The sequence below is a fragment of the Vicugna pacos genome, chromosome 23 (assembly GCF_048564905.1).
Source record: "Vicugna pacos chromosome 23, VicPac4, whole genome shotgun sequence".
NCBI lineage: Eukaryota > Metazoa > Chordata > Mammalia > Artiodactyla > Camelidae > Vicugna > Vicugna pacos.
In genome coordinates, this window is record NC_133009.1 from 21,607,300 (window position 1) to 21,626,736 (window position 19,437).

The 19,437-nt window shown below is 34.1% G+C and overlaps 1 protein-coding gene across 3 annotated transcripts in view; it reads left to right on the plus strand.

Annotated features, from left to right (window-relative positions):
- LIN9 (lin-9 DREAM MuvB core complex component) overlaps positions 1–19,437 on the plus strand; it is a 62,391-nt gene that overhangs the window by 11,610 nt on the left and 31,344 nt on the right. The window contains exons 1-7 of one of the 3 annotated variants that reach the window (XM_072948646.1): positions 233–324; positions 1,693–1,811; positions 6,324–6,356; positions 8,160–8,254; positions 9,790–9,894; positions 15,048–15,181; positions 16,668–16,793. In XM_072948646.1, the coding sequence (XP_072804747.1) occupies positions 8,252–8,254; positions 9,790–9,894; positions 15,048–15,181; positions 16,668–16,793 (368 nt within the window). In that variant the 5' untranslated portion in view covers positions 233–324; positions 1,693–1,811; positions 6,324–6,356; positions 8,160–8,251. Of the gene's footprint in view, positions 1–218; positions 325–1,692; positions 1,812–6,323; positions 6,357–8,159; positions 8,255–9,789; positions 9,895–15,047; positions 15,182–16,667; positions 16,794–19,437 lie in introns of those variants that run through there. The other 2 variants (XM_072948645.1, XM_072948647.1) reach the window with 2 other exon arrangements.

Here is a 19,437-nt window from a genome sequence, read left to right on the forward strand (position 1 = left end):
GGCCCGGGCAGGGGCGGCGCGAGACGGGCCTGGCGGTGCGGCCTCCCTCCCCCTCCCTCCGGCCCGGCCGAGGGCGGGGGCATAGGGGCGAGGCTAGGCCCCACTCCGCCGCACCCCCGCCCCGGGCAGGCGCGGGCGGAGCCCAGCCAGCCTCAGCCGGCGGCGGCGGGAGCAGCGCCGAGCCGCGCCGCGGGCAGCGAGCTCCGCATTCGAACCTCCCTCGCAAAGACTGTCTCCGCCCCACAATGCACCGCGGCGGGCAGCCTTTGAAAAAGCGGCGCGGCTCGTTCAAGATGGCGGAGCTCGACCAGTTGCCTGACGAGAGTGAGTAGCACCTCAAAGCACCCCCCCTCTTCCCGCCGGCCGCCTGCCCCCGGGCTGCATCGGCCGGGACGGGCGGCCGTGCCCTCCGCTGGGCAGGTGGGCTGACTGCCAGCCCCACCGTGGTCCCCTGGTCCTCCCACCCCGGTGTTGCCGCCGCGTCGCCGCCTTTGTTATGGTGTCTGTGTGTTGGTTTCTGGGGTTGTGTGCGCGCCAGGGCCGGAAACCGAAAGCCCCGGGGCCCAGCCCGTGCCGGGCGGAGGCAGTGGCCGCTCCCCTGGCCCGATTCGGGGCCCCTGCCGCGGTGAGGGAAGCGCGGCCCCCGGCCGCGGGGGCTGTCCTCACCGCCGGCACCGCTCGCCCGGCGCGGAGAGACGCCTGGCGGGGTTATGTAACTCGCCTGTCCGGGGGCCGGGAAGGGCTCGGGCTGGGGAGGGGGGTGGTCGCAACCTTTCTTCTTGCCCCGGCTTCTGATCTTGTCCTGTCACAGTTCCTGCCTCTACAGGCGCTTGTGATCTTCACTGCCCTTCCCTCCCTCCGGTGTGTCCACCCCTGGAAGTGTTTCCGTGTCAAAGGGCTGGCCCCTTCCCCTGGGACCACAGGTGGCTTTGGACCTTTCAAGAGATAATCCAGACTGGGTACACAAGTGTTCAGGTAGCCCCCATCTGTAGAGTTTCTTCTGTGCGTATGTGTCTTAAGAATCATGGGGGTACCTTTATGCATGGATGTGTCCATCACAGCCTGCATAGATAGTACTCTTCCGGACATACCCCTGTGCATTGCCTCCCTTGCCCATGTTTACTCATCTCTCCGTCTCAGACATGTATGCTCACTTATGTTTAGTAAGTAAAAGCACTAATTTCATAGTTTAAGCACAGCAGTACCTAATTTTGTAATTTACAGTATTGTATAAAGTATATAAAAAAGCAAATCTTTTAGTTAATTACAAAGGGTCCTGATCCACATTCACCGTTCAGTTTATGCATACATATCATTTGTGCGAGTTTTAGTGTAACAAAAACAAAAGGCTGTTAAACCTATCTGTGCAAGACGCTTTTAAAATGAGAGCTCAATACAACCCATTCTGTTTTCCTTATAGGATCATATATTCTTAATGTGTGATAAAGTTGACAGTTTGAGTTGCCAAACTGGTGAAAAGTTGTATTAAAATAGTTTGTGTTTTAAGTTTGCTCCAGACCATGGGCTGAATTCCAATAGAACTTTCTCAGTGATGGAAATGTTCTATTTTTTGACGTCCACTAGGGTAGCCACTAGCTACATGTGGCTATGGAACTCTTCAGATGTGGCTAGAGAGACAGAGGAACTGAGTTTTTATGTTTCATCTGATTTTTGTTTATTTAAATTAAACAGGTGTGTGTGGCTGATGGCTACTGTGTTGGACAAGTCACAACTGTACACCTCCCATGAATTTTATTGTTTCTTGTTTGGCAAATAGCGTTGATTACGATTTAGGACGCTCCTAAATAAAGGTGGGCCTACTGAACACAATGTGCTTCTCATCTTGAAATCTTTGCTCTCTTTGTTATTTAAGATGTTTTATCACTCCTTGGAAGTCAAGGACACTAGATAACTGTCATTCAGAATATTTGCTAATCATCATTAAACATTTATTGAGGAGTTACTGTAGTTCTTTGTAGACACTTGGGGCTCATCCTGGGGTTCAAATTCCAGCTCTACTCTCAAACTATGTAACATAGTCATTTATATTGCTTTGTGACATCTCTGGTGCACAAGGGTGTGTGTGGGCATACCTTAACTTGTGTCGTGTCTTATTTAGCTTGACTACAGCTTGTTGAAAGCAGGGATTGCCTTACTTGGTTTGTCACAAATCAGGTATATTTAAATACTTAGTTTATGGAATTGAATGTAGTGTAAGAGTCATTGTTAACGAAACTGGGGCATAGGTTTGAAAAAGGAAAATGATTTCAGTTTGATACTGGAAGTAGCAATTTGTTTCTTTGCCAATTTTATTTGAGGCAGCTAGTTTTTAAGTTATCCCATAGCCAGTATAACCTCAGTAATAAAAGCTACCATTTATTGTGTACTTACTATGAACCAGATATGTGAAGCATAATGTATATATTAGCTTATTTAATCCTCATTCCAAGTTAGATAAATATTCTTATTAATTTGATTTTAGATTTGAGGTAACTAGGCTATCTTCAGCACAGATCTTTCCTCTGAGCTCCTGTACTTAATATTACCTCTTGCCCATTTCACATCACCTCTTAATGTCTCAAAGGTCCCTCCAGCCTTATGGGTTCAAGATCTACATCATAATCCTACCCCAGTACAGAGATATTTCCAGTGGTTCCTGTTGTAATGAATGGTACCACTAAGCATTTAGTTGAAACCTAGATAGAGGTTATCTTCAGCACTTCCCATTTTTAAGCCTTTACTAAATTTTGTAACTTTTACCTTCTAAATGTCTCTCGGTTTTACCTATTTCTCACCTTCACCCTAGCCCAAAGGCCCCCCTTTTTTTGTGGGGCCTTTGCATATGCTGTTCTCTCTGCTTGGAAAGCTTTTCCTTCCCAGTTCCAGTTAACTTCTACTTATCTTTTAGATCACATTTTAAGCTTCTGTCCTCCCTGACAAATACTACATCTTATTAAATCTTTTCATACCACTGTGTAATTTCTTAGTGGCAACTGTCACAGTTGGCAGCCTTACATTTGTTACTGTGATTGTTTGGTTGACTTTGATTAGATGCCCCACCACTTGACCTTTTTTCATACCACTCTTCCCCTGCCAGCGACTTCTCAAGCACATTGCCCCCCACTTTCCTTGACTATTCTTAATGTTTTACCTTAGGGCTTTTTTACCTATTTCTTTTGCCTTGACTCATTGCTTGACCTTCTGCCCTCTCACGGCTAGTCCTTCTCAGATGTTAACTCCTCAGAGACGCCTTCCCTAACTACTCTACATTAAGTTACTCCCTACACTGAACCTCCTCCAGTATGGTTGTCATTTTATGTACTTGTTTATTGTGTGTCTCTTCCCACTACATAGTAATCTCCCTGAGAACAGAGATTTTGTCTGTCTTTTCCTTGAGATAACCCCAGTCCCTAGAATAGTGCTATGGCAGATATTCAGTAAATATTTGTTGAATGAATGAACACCCCTAGTTAAAGCAAGATTCTATTTAATTGAATTCATCTGCCTATAAAATAATATTCTTAATTTAATGGTTTTGTTTTAATTGATAAAAGTAAGTTTGATATAAAAGTTAGTCATGTACTATGTGCATTGTTCTCTAAGCAGTTTTACATATACTAACTCATTTAATTCCCATTTTACAAAAGAAAAATAAGCAGAGAGGTTAAGTAACTTGTTTAAGGTAACACAGTAAGAAAGCAGAGCCAAAATTCAAACACACCTAGTCTGCATGTGTGTTCTTAACCACTATGCTCTACTGTCTCTCAAGAAAGGAAGAAGGTTAAAGGTGGTAGGTCAGAATCTGCAGGATATAGTCCCTGTCTTCATGGAGCAGGAATGAGTATCTTTACAGCTTACACCTCTTCCTTCAGATCACTGCTCAAATATCACCCTTCATAGAAGCTAATCATGAACACCTTATAGAAAAAGTCTTCCCTCTCCCAACCCCTGCCCTACATTACCTATCCTTATTATCCTGCTTTATTATTTTTTTTCCAGTAGTGCTTATCATCCCTTGATAATGGGTATTTGTTTGTTTCCCCTCACGAGAATGTACATTGCAGGGAAGCATCAGGACCATCAACTTTGTTTTGTGTGCTGTCAGTATTCTAGTGCCTAGAGCAGGGACCAGGATGCAGTCAGCATTCTACACATACTCACTGAATGACTAAATGGTTACTGCTTTTTCTCAAATGAACCATATTTCTCTTGGTAGCTGCATCGATATGTACCCTGTCTACTACTGCTGCTTCCCAGTTGTGCTGTATTGTTTGAGGCTTTTTAGCAAGACTTTATGGCCTCTCTCCCCCACTTTTTCCCGTATGGTTTTACAGCCTTTGATCATTAACTTCAGTTTGCCATATAGAAGCTGTTAAGGGATCCTGTTAATCATTCTCCACATCTAGGCAAGGGAGTAGGGGAAAGCAAGAGTGACTTTGATGTTGATGGGTTATCTGTTCTTTAAGCCTCTCATACTGCCTTGCAGAGAAGTTAGTTGAGGATCAGAGATCTGAGATACATAAAAATGTTTCATAGCTAGAACTGGAATACTTTATCTGTTATTTCTCAAAATCTTTTATCCATTTATATGAATTGTAAATCATTGCTTCTTTTGTTAAACACCAAGGAGAATTAATCTGTTTTCTCTGATTTTTGTACTTAGTTCATATTCTTCTATCTTACTTTATTCCCTGAGATCATCCTTTATTTATTTATTTTTCTGTTTTGTGTAATGTCATAACGGACTGGCCCCTTAAAGATGTTTACAGACATTTTTAGCAAGCCACTTACAAATTTGTCTTTTCTCAATGTAAGTAAACAGCCAACCTTTCAAATAACATCACCACTGCCTGATTTTAGATTATATTTTTTCAAACAAATGGATGTCACAGTAACTGAGATGAGAAATAATTGATTCTAAAATAAAACAAATTTTTAAGTGAGGAATGATATATAATAATTTGGCTATACTAAAAGAAAAAAGGCATTCTAAACGATTTTTTTGACTTAGAAGAGGGAGACTTTGCTCATCAATAATTCTATGAATAATTTCTACTTTGGAGCATGGAAAGGTTTTTGTCCTGTTAATTTCTTTTATTGAGATATAATTAACATATATGCTACACATGTTTTTATGTTATATGTTACTAACATTGTATTAGTTTTAGGTGTACAGCATAATGACTTGACATATGTATTTGCATATTGCAAAATAATTATCACAATAAGTTTAGTTAACACCTATCACCACAGTTACAGTTTTTTTCTTATGATGAGAACTTCTAAGATCTACTCTTTTAGCAACTTTCAAATATACAGTATAGTATTGTTAACTAGTTACCATGCTGTATATTACATCCCTAGGACTTATTTATCTTATAACAGCAAGTTTGTACCTTTTGGCTCCCTTCACATATTTTGCCCATCCCCCACCCCCTGCCTCTGGCAAACACCAGTTCTCTGAGTTTGGTTTTGTTTTTGTTTTGGGGGTTTTTTAGATGTCATATAAAAGTAAGAGAGATCATCCTTTATTATTTTCAAATGACTTGAGCTTCTTTGTAGTATACATATCCAACTCTGAAATTTTCAGTTTAGTCCTCTCCCTCTCATAAAAACTTCTTTCCCTATCAGTTCTTCCCCTCACCCATAGATCCTGCTCTTTATTTACACCAGAACCTGTTGCCCAGTGTTTCTCAAATGGGCCTGAGGGTTACCTGCAATAGAATCCCCTGAGGACCTTTATTAATCATACAGATTCTGCATGTGTGAGGAGCTCCCAAGTTATTCTATACACTAATGTTTTAGTCAGTGAACCCCTCCAACTCTACGCCAGCCACTCTTGGCTATTCTGAACTCCTAATCCAGCTTGGATCTTTTAGAGTTGCACACACCTGCATTCTAGACTTCCTGCTGACAGTCCTGGATCATTTCCATTTTCTTTTTTCTCCACTCTGATAACACTTCTGATCTTTGCCTCAATAAACATCAGTTCCCTTTTCTCTTTTCCTTCTCCAGTACTGACACACTTCTGGATAAGGATTCAGAATTGCTTCAGTCCCTACTCTTCCTCTTTCCACATTTTTCTTTCTTAGAGAGGTCTCCAGTTCTCACAGTTTCAAACATGACTCCCAAATGTCTCCAGTTCTCCTTATGTTATCTGAGTTCTGGTCAGTAGCTTGAATTGTCTGCTGGTTATTTCACACTGCACATCCCACTGTCACTTCAATCTCAACTTTGCTAAAAAATGGATCACATTTACCCCTAAACCAAGCTCTTCTTTGCTCACTTGATTATAAACTAATACAGATTTGTTTTCATTGCAGGCTCTTCAGCAAAAGCCCTTGTAAGTTTAAAAGGTAAGAATCATAGCACGATTCTTTAGGTATGGCATAAATAAGAAATTTAATTCATTAAGTTAATTTGGATATAGTATTTTTCTTTTCTTTTCAAGTTATGGTTCACTATAGCTTTTAGATACTGGTTTTCACTGATGATAACTTTAAATTCATATGGCAAATTAGCCCTTGGTTTTTCCCCCTAGAATTTTCTTTTTCATTTTTCAGTTTTATTAAGTAGAATTGTTACAATTTGACTGCACATATACAATATATTGCATATAAATACATATACACAATATACTGCACATATTTTTAAAATTTATATATATGTATCATTTTTTTATTTTATTTTTTATTGAGTTATGGTCAGTTTACAATGTTTTGTCAATTTTTGGTGTACAGCACAATTTTTCAGCCATACTTGAATGTACGTATAGTCTTTTTCACTGTGAGCTACTATAGGATCTTGTATATATTTCCCTGTGCTATACAGTATGTTCATTGTTTCTGAGAGTTTAGAGCTTTAGCCTTTTAAACTTAACATAGTTATCAAATCCCCCTAGAATTATTGATTAAAGAACCTTCTAACTAAACATTCCAGACAATTCTCACTAGATTTAAATCATTTATTAACAACTGAGCTAAGCTGTATTTTTACATAATCATTTATTTTTTAAGAATCTTATCTTCTAAGTAATAATGCAAGTCTCTTGAAATAAAAGAATGATAGTACTTTTTCTGGGAAAAAGTTAGACATGTTCCTTGGTCTTGCTGTTTCTGTCTGTAAGTATATTAGACCAACCATCTTAATATAATTTATTTTGAAATTTTGCCTCCTGAGCAAGATTCTGGTGGTTAAGTAAATTTGGAACCAATCTAGATCCTCTCAAAGGTTCATTAGTACTTTTAGTTTTAAAGCTATGGTGTACTTTGGATTGGTGATCTATCAAATTAAGTCCTTCTAGCTTGAGAACACTTATCTTCCAGAATTACCCTAATTTATTTGCCTAGCAAGATCAACCCCATCCCATCTCTTTTCTTTTGTACTTCTTAAAATATACATCTGAAAATGTATTCCATTAATTTGTTCCTCTCAATATTAGAGCCATTTTTCTTTTTAAGAAAATATATGTGATGTAAATTTTTATAGAAAAAAATTAGAAAATACTGTTGAGCAATTAGAAGGAAATAAAAATAACTCTTGTGTATATTCATCCCAGTTTTCTATATCTCTAAATAAATTCACCTTCTTTATAAAAATTAAACTCACCTTCTTTGTTTTTATAACATGTCTTAATATTCATAATGTCGATTACTTGATTAGATTTTTTTTCTGGTTGCTTACAACTCTGAAGACGTCTCTTTGAATTAAGGAAAACAGAAGCACCACACATTTCATTTTTGGATGTCAGAGGTTTCACACATTGAAGTAGAAAGCATTTAGAAATATGCTCTAAATTCAAGGATAAAGGAGCTTTTTCCATTTTTTTCCCTGCCTGCTTTCAATCAGATTACTGAGGTAGTTCTTGGCAAATTAGAATAGAGGAATTATTGAAACTCAAAATGAAATAAGCCACACATGTTTTAATATGAAAATTTAATACTTTCAATTAGCATTGCCTTGTCAAATTATTTAGTGATTTTGAAACAAAATTACAGAAGAGATTTTTCATTGTAACAAACTAAAATTATTATAGTCAATATATTTTTTCTATATTGGTAAATATTTCAGATATATTATGTTATTAAAAAGCCAGTGTTTATAGTATGAAATCCTTTGAACTAAACTTAAATCTTATTAATAATAATTATTTATTACAGAGGGAAGCTTATCTAACACATGGAATGAAAAGTACAATTCTTTACAAAAAACACCTGTTTGGAAAGGCAGGAATACAGGCTCTGCTGTGGAAATGGTAAGAAATTAGTTTTTCTTACACTTTAGAATATGATTGCTAAATTGTCTGTATTATTGTCATATGCACATTCTTACAGCACTGTAAAAATTTTCTAAAGTTTTTTCCCTAACTCCAAGCATTTGTGTCTTTAATCATCATTAAGCAGTATTTGATCATATTTAGATAAATAATCTGTACCCTGTGATAACTGGTCATCATTAAGAATTTGTTAAGTAATTGTAGTTTCTTTAAATAGGCAAAACCAAAAAACTCCAACAACCTAAAATCTTCCTTTTAATAGATTTTTAATAATTCAGTAGGTTTTATTTTAATAAAAAATTTTACATAACTCTGATCCCTGCAAAAAGATATGTAAATAAGTGGTAAGGTACTGAAATCTTGTGTAGGCCTAGGGTAAGTGCAGTTAGGGGTGGAAGGTAGAGATGAGCATATAATTGACATGACTCACAATTTTGGGAGCCTCTGTTCTTCCCCTGCCCAGCCAGGTAGCCAGGAAATTTTAGGGGTCAGTAATGAAACAAGTGTGGAGCTGGGTTAGACAGTAACTGTCACAGTAGCCTGGGCAGTTGGCCACAGTGAATGTGAAGGACTCTCCACACTCTTATCAGTTCTATCACCATGATTCTCTTCCTCCTCTCTGCCCACAATCAAAGGAGGGGAACAGGATAGAAGGGATTCCTATCAGGGCTATGCAGTGTTGAGACTCTCAGTGGGTTTAATTTCAAGGGTCCATACCTCTAGCTTTGATCCAGTTGGATGGTTCCCATATGTTGCTAGCTCTCTGCAACCTTCTTTGTAGGCATGGAACTGTCTTTAATGGTGGGAGAAGGATTTGAAAAAGGATGTGGGTGGTATTGGGATATTATTTCTTTTGTTCTTCTGTATTAATAAAATGTCTGAACCTAGGATGGACTGTGAAACTTTTCACATTATAGATCCTTAAGTGTGTGATACTTAAAAAATTTAGTTCTTTGGATACTTAAAAAATTTAGTTCTACAGGTATTTATCAAGTATCTGTTATAGGTGTCTTGTGTTTTATTTACAAGTGGAAATCTGTCAATAACTTTTGACAGCAGATCTAGTCTAATATTATATACCTTTAGAATTACTCTTTAGAGTGATCTAGTATCTTTGTCCCGGCCCAGCCCTATGCAACAGACATATGTGAAACACCCACTGGTATTAATCCAAGCACTAGCATAATGAGAACTGGAATTTCCAGAACTTAATTTTCCTATCGTCAACATTTAAGACTGCTCGTGTCCTGTACAAAGAAGACTTGGGTTCTAGTTTTAATTATCAGCTAGGTGTTTCATTTATGAACAAATTACATAAATATGTATTTTTCTACTTTCTAAAATCTAAGATTATTTATTTATATTGACTTTGTGTGCTTTGTATTACCAATTCTTCATCCTTCCATACTGCTGATAATTCAGTTAGCTGGATTTTCCAAGTGTAGAATTGTGTTTTGGAACAAAAATGAGAAGTGTTTGGCCTTTTCATTAAATAATAAAAATTTCTATCATAGCCTTTCAGAAATTCAAAACGAAGTCGGCTTTTTTCTGATGAAGATGACAGGCAAATAAATACAAGGTCACCTAAAAGAAACCAGAGGGTTGCAATGGTTCCACAGGTATGTGTGTGCTAAAATTTTGTTTCGTTGAAAAGAAGTGAGCAATTGCTCAGCATAACAAAGTTTATATTTATTATTCTATTGCATTTTGAGTAACAGGTTCTTTTCTTTAAATCAGGACTCCAGCTCAGTTCCTATTTTAGTTACCTAGAAAAGGCCATTATTTTGTTGATGGACTTTAACCCAGAGTAAAAAGCCAGTCCTCAGTCTTATAAATGCACACTTTTCTTTTAAACATGGAGATAATAGGCATTAAACAAATGGATTTAGCAAATTGGAATCAGTTTGGAGTTTTGTGTGGAAATCAGAGGGGGAAAATCGTTTTACTTTGTCACTGAGGGAAGTATGTTGAAGACTTTCTTTATCCAAAAGAATAAAATATATAACATAAAATCGTATCTCCTTTTTCATTTTTGACATCTTTTTAAGAAAAATCATAGACATGTAAGAATCAAAGGAATGATTGAAAATTGGATAAGGAGACTTTAAGAATAAAGTAATTTTCTCCTGTGAAATTTTTAAGTTTTGAAATCATTTTTCCTTACTTGCCTTTCATTTTTTCCCCAGAAGTGTCCACTTTTTCCAAAAGTGTTATAAGATTTTCCAGGAGGATGGATCTTAGTAGAGGTAATTTTCTCAACCAAGGATTTGGCATCAAATAAAGATATTACCAGCAATATGCCCTACTAAGAAAAAATACCCAAAGAACTTTTACATACCTTTATGATCATTTCAGATAGTAAAATATGTTCATTCTCTGTAAAATGAGCAAAAATATATGAACTTTTTTTTAACATCAAGAATAAATATACACAGGCATCTTAAATTCAGTTTAAAAATTTAACCCAGTTGAAACTAACACACTGTGCATTGCTTAGCTCAGTAGATGCTAGATACAAGGTTGAATGAATACAAGAAATACTTAAATAATTATTTCTTGTATGGACTTTAGAAGAGCTTTGTTATTAAGATAATTTGGATGATTTTACTTTGTTTAGATTTTTTAAGTTTCCAGAGGTATGGATTTTTTTAAAGTTGTTTTTCCCCTCCAGCTATTTTACAAAATCCTTTCTACTTCTGAGCAATACAGAGCAAATATAACAGGAGACAAACACAATTTGAGACTTCTTCAAATATGTGAAAAGTTTTTATATTCTTTGAGTTTTCTCTTTTCTGTCAGTGAAGTTCTTTCAATCTTCATTTACATGAGGTGGCTTATTCCCTTACGCTCCTGGTCACATCCTCTAAATCTGTTGTATTTTGTCTGTGTGTCTGTCTAAAGAGCACTATTTAGAGCTGAGAAATTATAAAAACCAACTGTTACTGAGTACTTAGTCTATGCCAGACCCTGTTCTAACCACTTTATGTGTATTACTTTGATTTAATCTTCAAAACTCTACATGAGTTAGGTTACTATTATCTTATTTCTCATTTCTCAGGTGAGAAACAGACACAGAGAAGTATCTTGTTCAAGATCATAAAACTGGGAAGTGAAGGCTATTACTAAAATGGCAGGCACCTGTCTTCAAAACTCTAAATTTTTTTGTTGTAGTTTTATTGAGATATAATTAGCATATCATACAATTCAACTATTTAAAGCATACAATTTAGTATTATGGTTTTAATATATGCACAGAGTTGTGCAACCATCACCACAACCAACTTTAGGACATTTTCATCATCTCAGAAAAACTCAGTAGCCGTCACTTTCCATTTTTCCAATTGTTGAATAAACCCTTGAAAGTGTTAATTGCTACAAGGGTATTTATACTTAAACTTTGGAAGATAACTTCTATAATAATCTATTTATTAAAGTTGTACTAATTTATATTTCCACTAACAGATATTTCCCCACACTCAACAGGGGGATCTTTAATACAGTGTTATATCCAGTAAGCCACCAATACCCATTTTAAAATCTGGGTCAGTAACTCAATAGAAATAAAAATAGCACTCTTTCTGATAATAATATTTTATAGTAATTTAGTTGTTATTTATGCTAAATGACTCCTGACACATTCATTTTTTTTTAATATTAAAAAGTTATTTTATAAGTACAATGTGGTATCCTGAATTGGATTCTGGGACTGAAAAAGGACATTAGGGGAAAAACTGGAGAAATCCAAATAAAGTTTGTAGTTTAATTAATAGTATTGTACCAATGTTGATTTCTTAGTTTTGATAAACCATGGTTATGTAAGATGTTAATTAACATTAGGGAAAACTGAGTGAAGGGCATATGGGAACCATGTACTATCTTTGCAACTCTTCTATAAATCTATATATAGTCTATATATATAAATCTATAGTTTTTCTAAAGTAAAGGTTTATAATAAAAAAAGGTTAATTTTGACTTCCTCCTACCCTCTATATGTACTTCTCTCTTCCACTGGTAATCACTGTAGTTTGATTATCCTTTTAGACTTTTTTTTAATACTTTAAAAACTTTATATATGTATCCATAGAAAATATATGGTATTGTTTTATGTATGTAGTTTTAAAATTATATTTATAGTATTATTTTCATAATATTGTATCAGACATCATTCTGTAATTTATTTTTTCATTCAGAAGCCTGTTTTTAAGATCTGACCATGCTGACTGATTTAGTAAGATAGACAGTCTTTAATATTTCATTTCTTCTTACTGTTATGTAGTATTCAACCTTATAATAGCATTATTTATTTATAAATTCTCCTATTAATGGACATTTAAATGGTTTCTAAGTTTTCAGTATTACAGACAATAAATACTGTAGTGAACATCCTAAGCATGTTTGTATAAATTTGCAAGTGTTTTTCTAGGACAGATGCCTAAAATGTGGAATTGCTAGGTCATAGGATATGCACATTTAAAGTTTTTAAAGTAGTGCCAAATTACTCTGCAAGAAATTGTACCGATTTATACTTTCCACCAATAATATATTACAGTGGCTATTTTCCCTAATGCTTGTCAACTCAGTATATACCAAACATCTGGATTTTTGCTATTCTGTAATAGCATCTCACTTGTTGTAGTTGGCATTTCATCTATGAGTGACATTGAGATACTTTTCATATATGTTTAAAAACTTTCTTTCCTTTGTTGTAAACTATTTTTCTCTCCCCTCCTTTTTCTTTTTTTATTAGATTGTTGATCATTTTCTTACTAGTTTGTAAGAATTTTGTATGTATTAAGATATTAGTCCTCTGGCTGTTTATATTGATTCTAATTTTTTTCAGAGTTTGTAGTTTGCCTTTTGCTTTGTTTCTATAGTTTTCATCATGCAGGTTTGAAAAAAAATTCTAATGGTCAAACTGTCTTTCCTTTTAATAACTTTCTGATTTTATGCTTAGAAGGACCTTCCCTAGTATAAAATTTATAGTTTTAGAATTCTCTCATATTTCTTCTTATTTCATTTTTTAAAAAAATGTTTAAATCTTCAGTCCATCTGGAATTTATTTTGGAGTAAGGAATGAGGTAAGACTGCAACCTAATTATTTTTCCAGAGGACTACTTAGTCTTCCTGGTAACATATACTGAGTAATTCACCTTTTCTACATTGATTTTGCTTCCTGCATCACAAGCTAAATACCTGTATATGTTTGGGGTTATTTTTAGGCTTTCTACCTCTTTATGTCTAGTATATCTCTGTATGTGCTAGTGTCAAATTATAATTTTATCTTGGTTTTTAATCTCTGATAAGACATTATTACTTATTCTTTTTAAAGCTTTTCCTAAATATTCTTGCACATTTATTTTTCCATATGAACTTTAGAATTGATTAGGAAAAAAATTATGTTAGAATTTTCATTGGTACTGCAGTAATATTATTAATTAATTTATGGGATATGACGTGTGACTCTGAGACAGCCCATCCATGAACTGGTTGTAATTCCACTTATTCAAGCCATAATGTCCCTCAGTAGGCTCCAAAAATTTTTACCATGTCAATCTTGCACATTTCTTAAGTGTATTCCTAGGTATTTAATACTTTTGTTCTAGTTATTTTGCTATCATAAACAAGATATTTCTTCTGTTTTATTGTCTAATCTGTTCTCATTTATATATAGAAGAAATAAATTTTTTTGTAGGTAAAAATTTTTGTATACCAACTTTATATTCTCCCACTTTATTAGTTCTCATATTCTTTTTAATGGTTATAGTTGATTTTCTTAAGTTTTCTGGAGAAGTCATATCACCTGCAAGTAATGATAGTTTTGTCTACTTGTTTACAATTTTTATTCCTTTTATTTCATTGGCTAATTCCATCAAAACAATGTTTAAAAATAGGGGTGATAGTCTACATCTTTGTTGTATTCCTCACTTTATTGACAATGTTTTTAGAATTTTAACACTGAATATGATACTAACTTTTGGTTTGGAATAGGGAGAATTGTGTTTTGCAGGTTAAGAAAGTATCCACCTATTTTTATTTTCTTGGTCAGTCTAGCTAAAAGTTTGTCAATTTTGTTGGGTTTTTTTCAAAGAGCTTTTGATTTTATTGATTTTTTCTATTGGTTTTCTATTTTTTGTTTCTATTTCATCTGCTCTAATTTTACTATTTTCTTCCTCTGCTTGCTTTGGGTTTTCTTTGTTCTTTTTCTAGTTTCTTAGGGTAGAAGGATAAGTTATTGATTTGAGATCTTTCTTTTTTTCTAATAGAAGCATTTACCCAGTAAATTAAATTTTCCTCAAAGTACTACTTTAGCTGTATCATTTAACTTTTGGTATATTGTGTTTTTTCAGTCATTTTGTCTATATTTTTATCCTATTAAGAGTTTCTTTAATTGGATATTGAATTTTATCAAATGTGTTTAGCATCAGTGGAGGTGAATAAACGAATGAATCAATCAATCAATCTCATTACCTCCCCCTACAAAAAAGATGCCATTTTGTTTTTTTAATTTTTTTTTTGAGGGAAGAGGTATTAGGTTTATTCATTTATTTGTTTTTAGAGACGGTACTGGGTATTGAACACAGAACCTCCTGCATGCCAAGCATGTACTCTACCACTTGAGCTATACCCTCCCCCAAAATTTCTGTTTTGAATATTGTTGAATCTTTTTTGAGTACTTAACCATAATCTGCATTTTTACAAAAGTATTCAGTGATATAGATGTTCATTTTTACTTTATGGAACTGTAATTAATCTCTGTTTTTTTACTGTATAGAAATTTACAGCGACAATGTCAACACCAGATAAGAAGGCCTCACAGAAGATTGGTTTTCGATTACGTAACTTACTCAAGCTTCCCAAAGCACATAAATGGTGCATATATGAGTGGTTCTACTCAAATATAGATAAGTATGTATCATGGCTTATATTAGAAGTATCACTTAAACCAGAAGTTTAAGGTTTTCAAATGTTAAAAGCCTCAATCTTTTCTAGAGGCCTATTTTTATTCTATTTTTTTCCTGAATTTCTTTTTCTAGTCTTCATTCCAGTTTGATCTGTTTCCAATTTTCATAGTTTTCTTCCCTCCTCTCCTTTTCTGGGAAGAAGTTATTATACATTTTTGTGAAAAATAAAATGAAAGTATAATTTCTATGTTCTAATTTACCAAGGCTATGGAGTGACAATACTCTAAAACACAGCACCATTGTTGGCAGTGAATGGGATTTGTTTTATAAATCTCAAGATTTAAAATGCTAGTATAATAGTAGAGAAACAGTTACTAATGGTAATAATAATTGAGTAAGAGTTTTAGGATAGTTTCTATTCTGTACTTTGTATTTGGGGATAATATTTATGCACTTTAGTTATATATAAATGTTTAATTAGATAAACAAGATTATACTGTATAGCACAGGGAAATGTATACAAGATCTTGTGGTAGCTCACAGTAAAAAAAATGTGACAATGAATACATGTATGTTCATGTAAAACTGAAAAATTGTGCTCTACTCTGGAATTTGACACAACATTGTAAAATGACTATAACTCAATAAAAAAAAGTTTTAAAAAATTCTAAAAAATAAAATAACTGTTTAAGTAGAACATAATAAGAGATTTGGGTGAAATCCAGTTATTCAATAACAATTTACTGAGGAAAGACTGATTTCTAGTCCACCGCAATCTAATCTAATCTAATCCATGTCAGTCAGTGGTACTTCCTTTGCTGGCTACTTATCTTTATTTCCTTTCTCTGCTTTCACCAGGTGCCTACCCTGAGGCTTGTGAATCTCATGAACATGCATATTTAAGCTCAAGAGATTCATGTGTCATTGCTAAGACTGGTTCCTGGTTTCTCAAACGCTGATAAAATTGTTTTATTTTTGTCCAGAAATTTTTTCATAGGCTTAAGAGAGTTCTCAGGGTGTCCTAATATGACTGAATTCTAGATTTCCCAAGAACTAATCTAACCCTCTTAAGTCCCCCAGTTTTCTAAAATTGATTTAATCTGAAAGAGAACTCCTTGGTGATGGTATTCCCTTTGGGACAAAGATCCTTTGTAGCTAACATTGTTTATCCTCACCAGATATAATGATAGTGCTAGGATAGCATCCCAAAGGATAGACCCCAGTAGGAGACTTAGCAAAAATCAGTGTCTCCTGAAACCTGAAGCACAGACGGTATTTCTTACACATTATTTATTTCATGAATGCAAAGGATTTAGTTTAATTTTAGCACTTGGAATTTGTGCCTATTTTATATATTATGTTTTGGGTAGAAGTAAAAGTTTGGTGGCTTGTGATTGATTTTTTGAAAATTGGAATGCATATTTTGAATTTTATGTCTTTTAAGTAACACATTGTATGTTAACTATTAAAATATCATTTCTGTTTTACAGACCACTTTTTGAAGGTGACAATGACTTCTGTGTATGTCTAAAGGAATCTTTTCCTAATTTGAAAACAAGAAAGTTAACAAGAGTAGAATGGGGAAAAATCAGGCGGCTTATGGGGAAACCACGGAGGTAAAAATAATGTTTTTGTTTAAAATAAAATCAATAAATTAATTGGTAGTATCATTACCACATTGCTTTTTATCATCTTCAAAAGGATTGGTACCAAACATAACTTTTAAGAATATGCTATGTATAAAAATAGATTTTAAAAAGTTTCTTCTGTATAGCACAGGGAACTATGTTCAATATCTTATCATAACCTTTAATGGAAAAAATACGAAAACGAATATATGTACATATATGCATGACTGGAACATTGTGCTGTACAGCAGAGATTGACAACATTGTAATTGACTGAGCGTCAATTAAAAAAAATAATTAATTATGTGTTAAATATATCCTGTTGACCAATGTTAATATAGATGCTTTTTGTACTTATGCATCTTACAAATTAAATGCACAGTTTCATTTTTGTTCAGATCATAGATTTTTTTAATGTAATTTTGTTACATTATCTATGCCCCACTATGTTCCCAAAAAAACATTTTAAGAATGCACTAAAAAACATTTAATGAAGCTATAGGTTATGCATACATTGTTATTCTCTTTTGTACAACTTTTTATCACCTCAAGAGCCTTTCCACAAATGCATGTTTTACTTTATATAAAAACAGAAGTCAAATGAATATATCCAATATGTTACTTTCTGAGAATTGCTTTTCACGTGAAACTATTTTTCCTTTTCTAGTGTTATTTTGTTTTCCTAACACATCAGAAAACCTCATATTACTTTTGAGTGAAATTTTACAATATGTTAGATCATAAGTTCTCATTTTACTTCAGTCTGCCTAGTAAAAGCATATGTAAGACTTTTTCATTTTAAGTGATGGGGAAATTCAGGGAAGGCTTGTAAATATAAAGTGATTTGGACAAGTAGAAATGGAATTTAGTTTTAATTATTTCTATAGACAGTAATGAAATTCATGGAGAACTTTTAATTGAACTAATACTTTATTATATTTTATCCCTTATATTGAAAGATGATTTTTTAAAATATTTCCATTATTTATAAGAACAAATTAAAATGTGACATATTAGTGTATTTCATACCAGTAATTTATGGTCTTTGGTAATTAGGCCATTTGAGGGTTTTTGCTGTGACTTTACATGTTTGAGTAAATTGAACTACACTGTTTCTAATTATTGTCCATCAGAATGAGGTATTAGTCACTATTTATTTTATTATTTGGTTATAATTCTGCAGTTTGTTTGAGTGCTGTTAAAATATTTTTCTTGGTAATTTATTCAGTGTTATCTTACCATAACATTGTTTAATCTTCTAGTCTTTACTTCATCAAGGTAGATTAACAGTTGAAATGAAGTCTTTATTTTCAACAAAAGTTTGTAGTTTTTCTTTTTTCTGAGGAAGTCAAGGGACACTACAAATTATTGATACAGTATACTTTTTGAAATATCCTTAAAAAATGTAAAATAAAATACCAAGAAAGAGCTTAACAAGAAATGTGCAGGATACAAATGAGGAACTGGGAATATATATGTGATCTTGGATAAGAATACACAGCATACTAAGTTAACCTGTAAATTAAAATCAGTCCCAATAAAAATATCAGTAGGCCTTTTTTTTTTTTTAAACTTGATGAACTAATTCTAAAATTCACATGTAAGAGAGGCGAAATCAAGCAGGAAGATCCAGGAAGATTCTGAAGAAGCAAAGTAATAAGGAAGACTGCCATTATCAGATATTAAAATAGATTATAATGTGATCATAATCAAAATGGTAGTGTAGTGGTACATGATTAGAGAGCTGAATTAAAAAGGAGAGAAAGTACAGATAGAATCAAAGATGTCTACAGGAATTTAATACATGGTAACAGTGGTGGCACCTCAGGCATATAGGGGAGAAGTGGGTTAAACTAATGGCTATTGAGACCACTCTGAAGCAATCAAAGAAAAAACAGGTTGGTTTCATACCTCATACCTTATACCAGGAAAGATTTGAAAAGTATTAGAGATTCAAATGTTTTAAAATGAAACAGTAAAACTACTAAGGGGACCTATAGGAGAGTTTTCTTTGATCTTGAATTGGAGAAGTTCTTTCTAACAGGTCCCAAAGCTAGGAACCATAAAAGAAGATATCAGTAAATTTGACTTCATAAAAATAATAACATTTTGCATTGCCTGCCCTCCCCCCAGAAACCCATAAACAAAGTCAAAAGACAACAACAAAAATATTTGTAACTCTTATCACAGACAATGGATTAATTTCCTAATATGTGAAGAACTATGGATCAGTAAAAAATAAAAGAAGTCAAATAACCCATAATAAAAATGTCTGTTTATACAGACAGTTTGTAGGAAAGCAAAAAGAAATGGCTCTTTCAAACAGATGAAAAGAGTTTAATCTTACTCATAATAAGAAAATAAAATCAGAGTATGCTGAAGTATTATTTTTTAACTATCAGATTGACATAGCTCATAAGGTTTTAATATGTTGGGTTGGCAGTGGTGTGGTGAAAAAGTCACTCTTCTTGGTGAGATTAAATTTGTATAACCTCTGTGGAGGGCAATTTGGTAATATCTATCAAATTTACAAATTTCCATATGCTTTAATCTAGTACTTCTGTGAATTTAGATCACAGAAATACTTGTGCATGGGTAAAATGACATGTACAAAGTTATTTTTTTGCAGTAT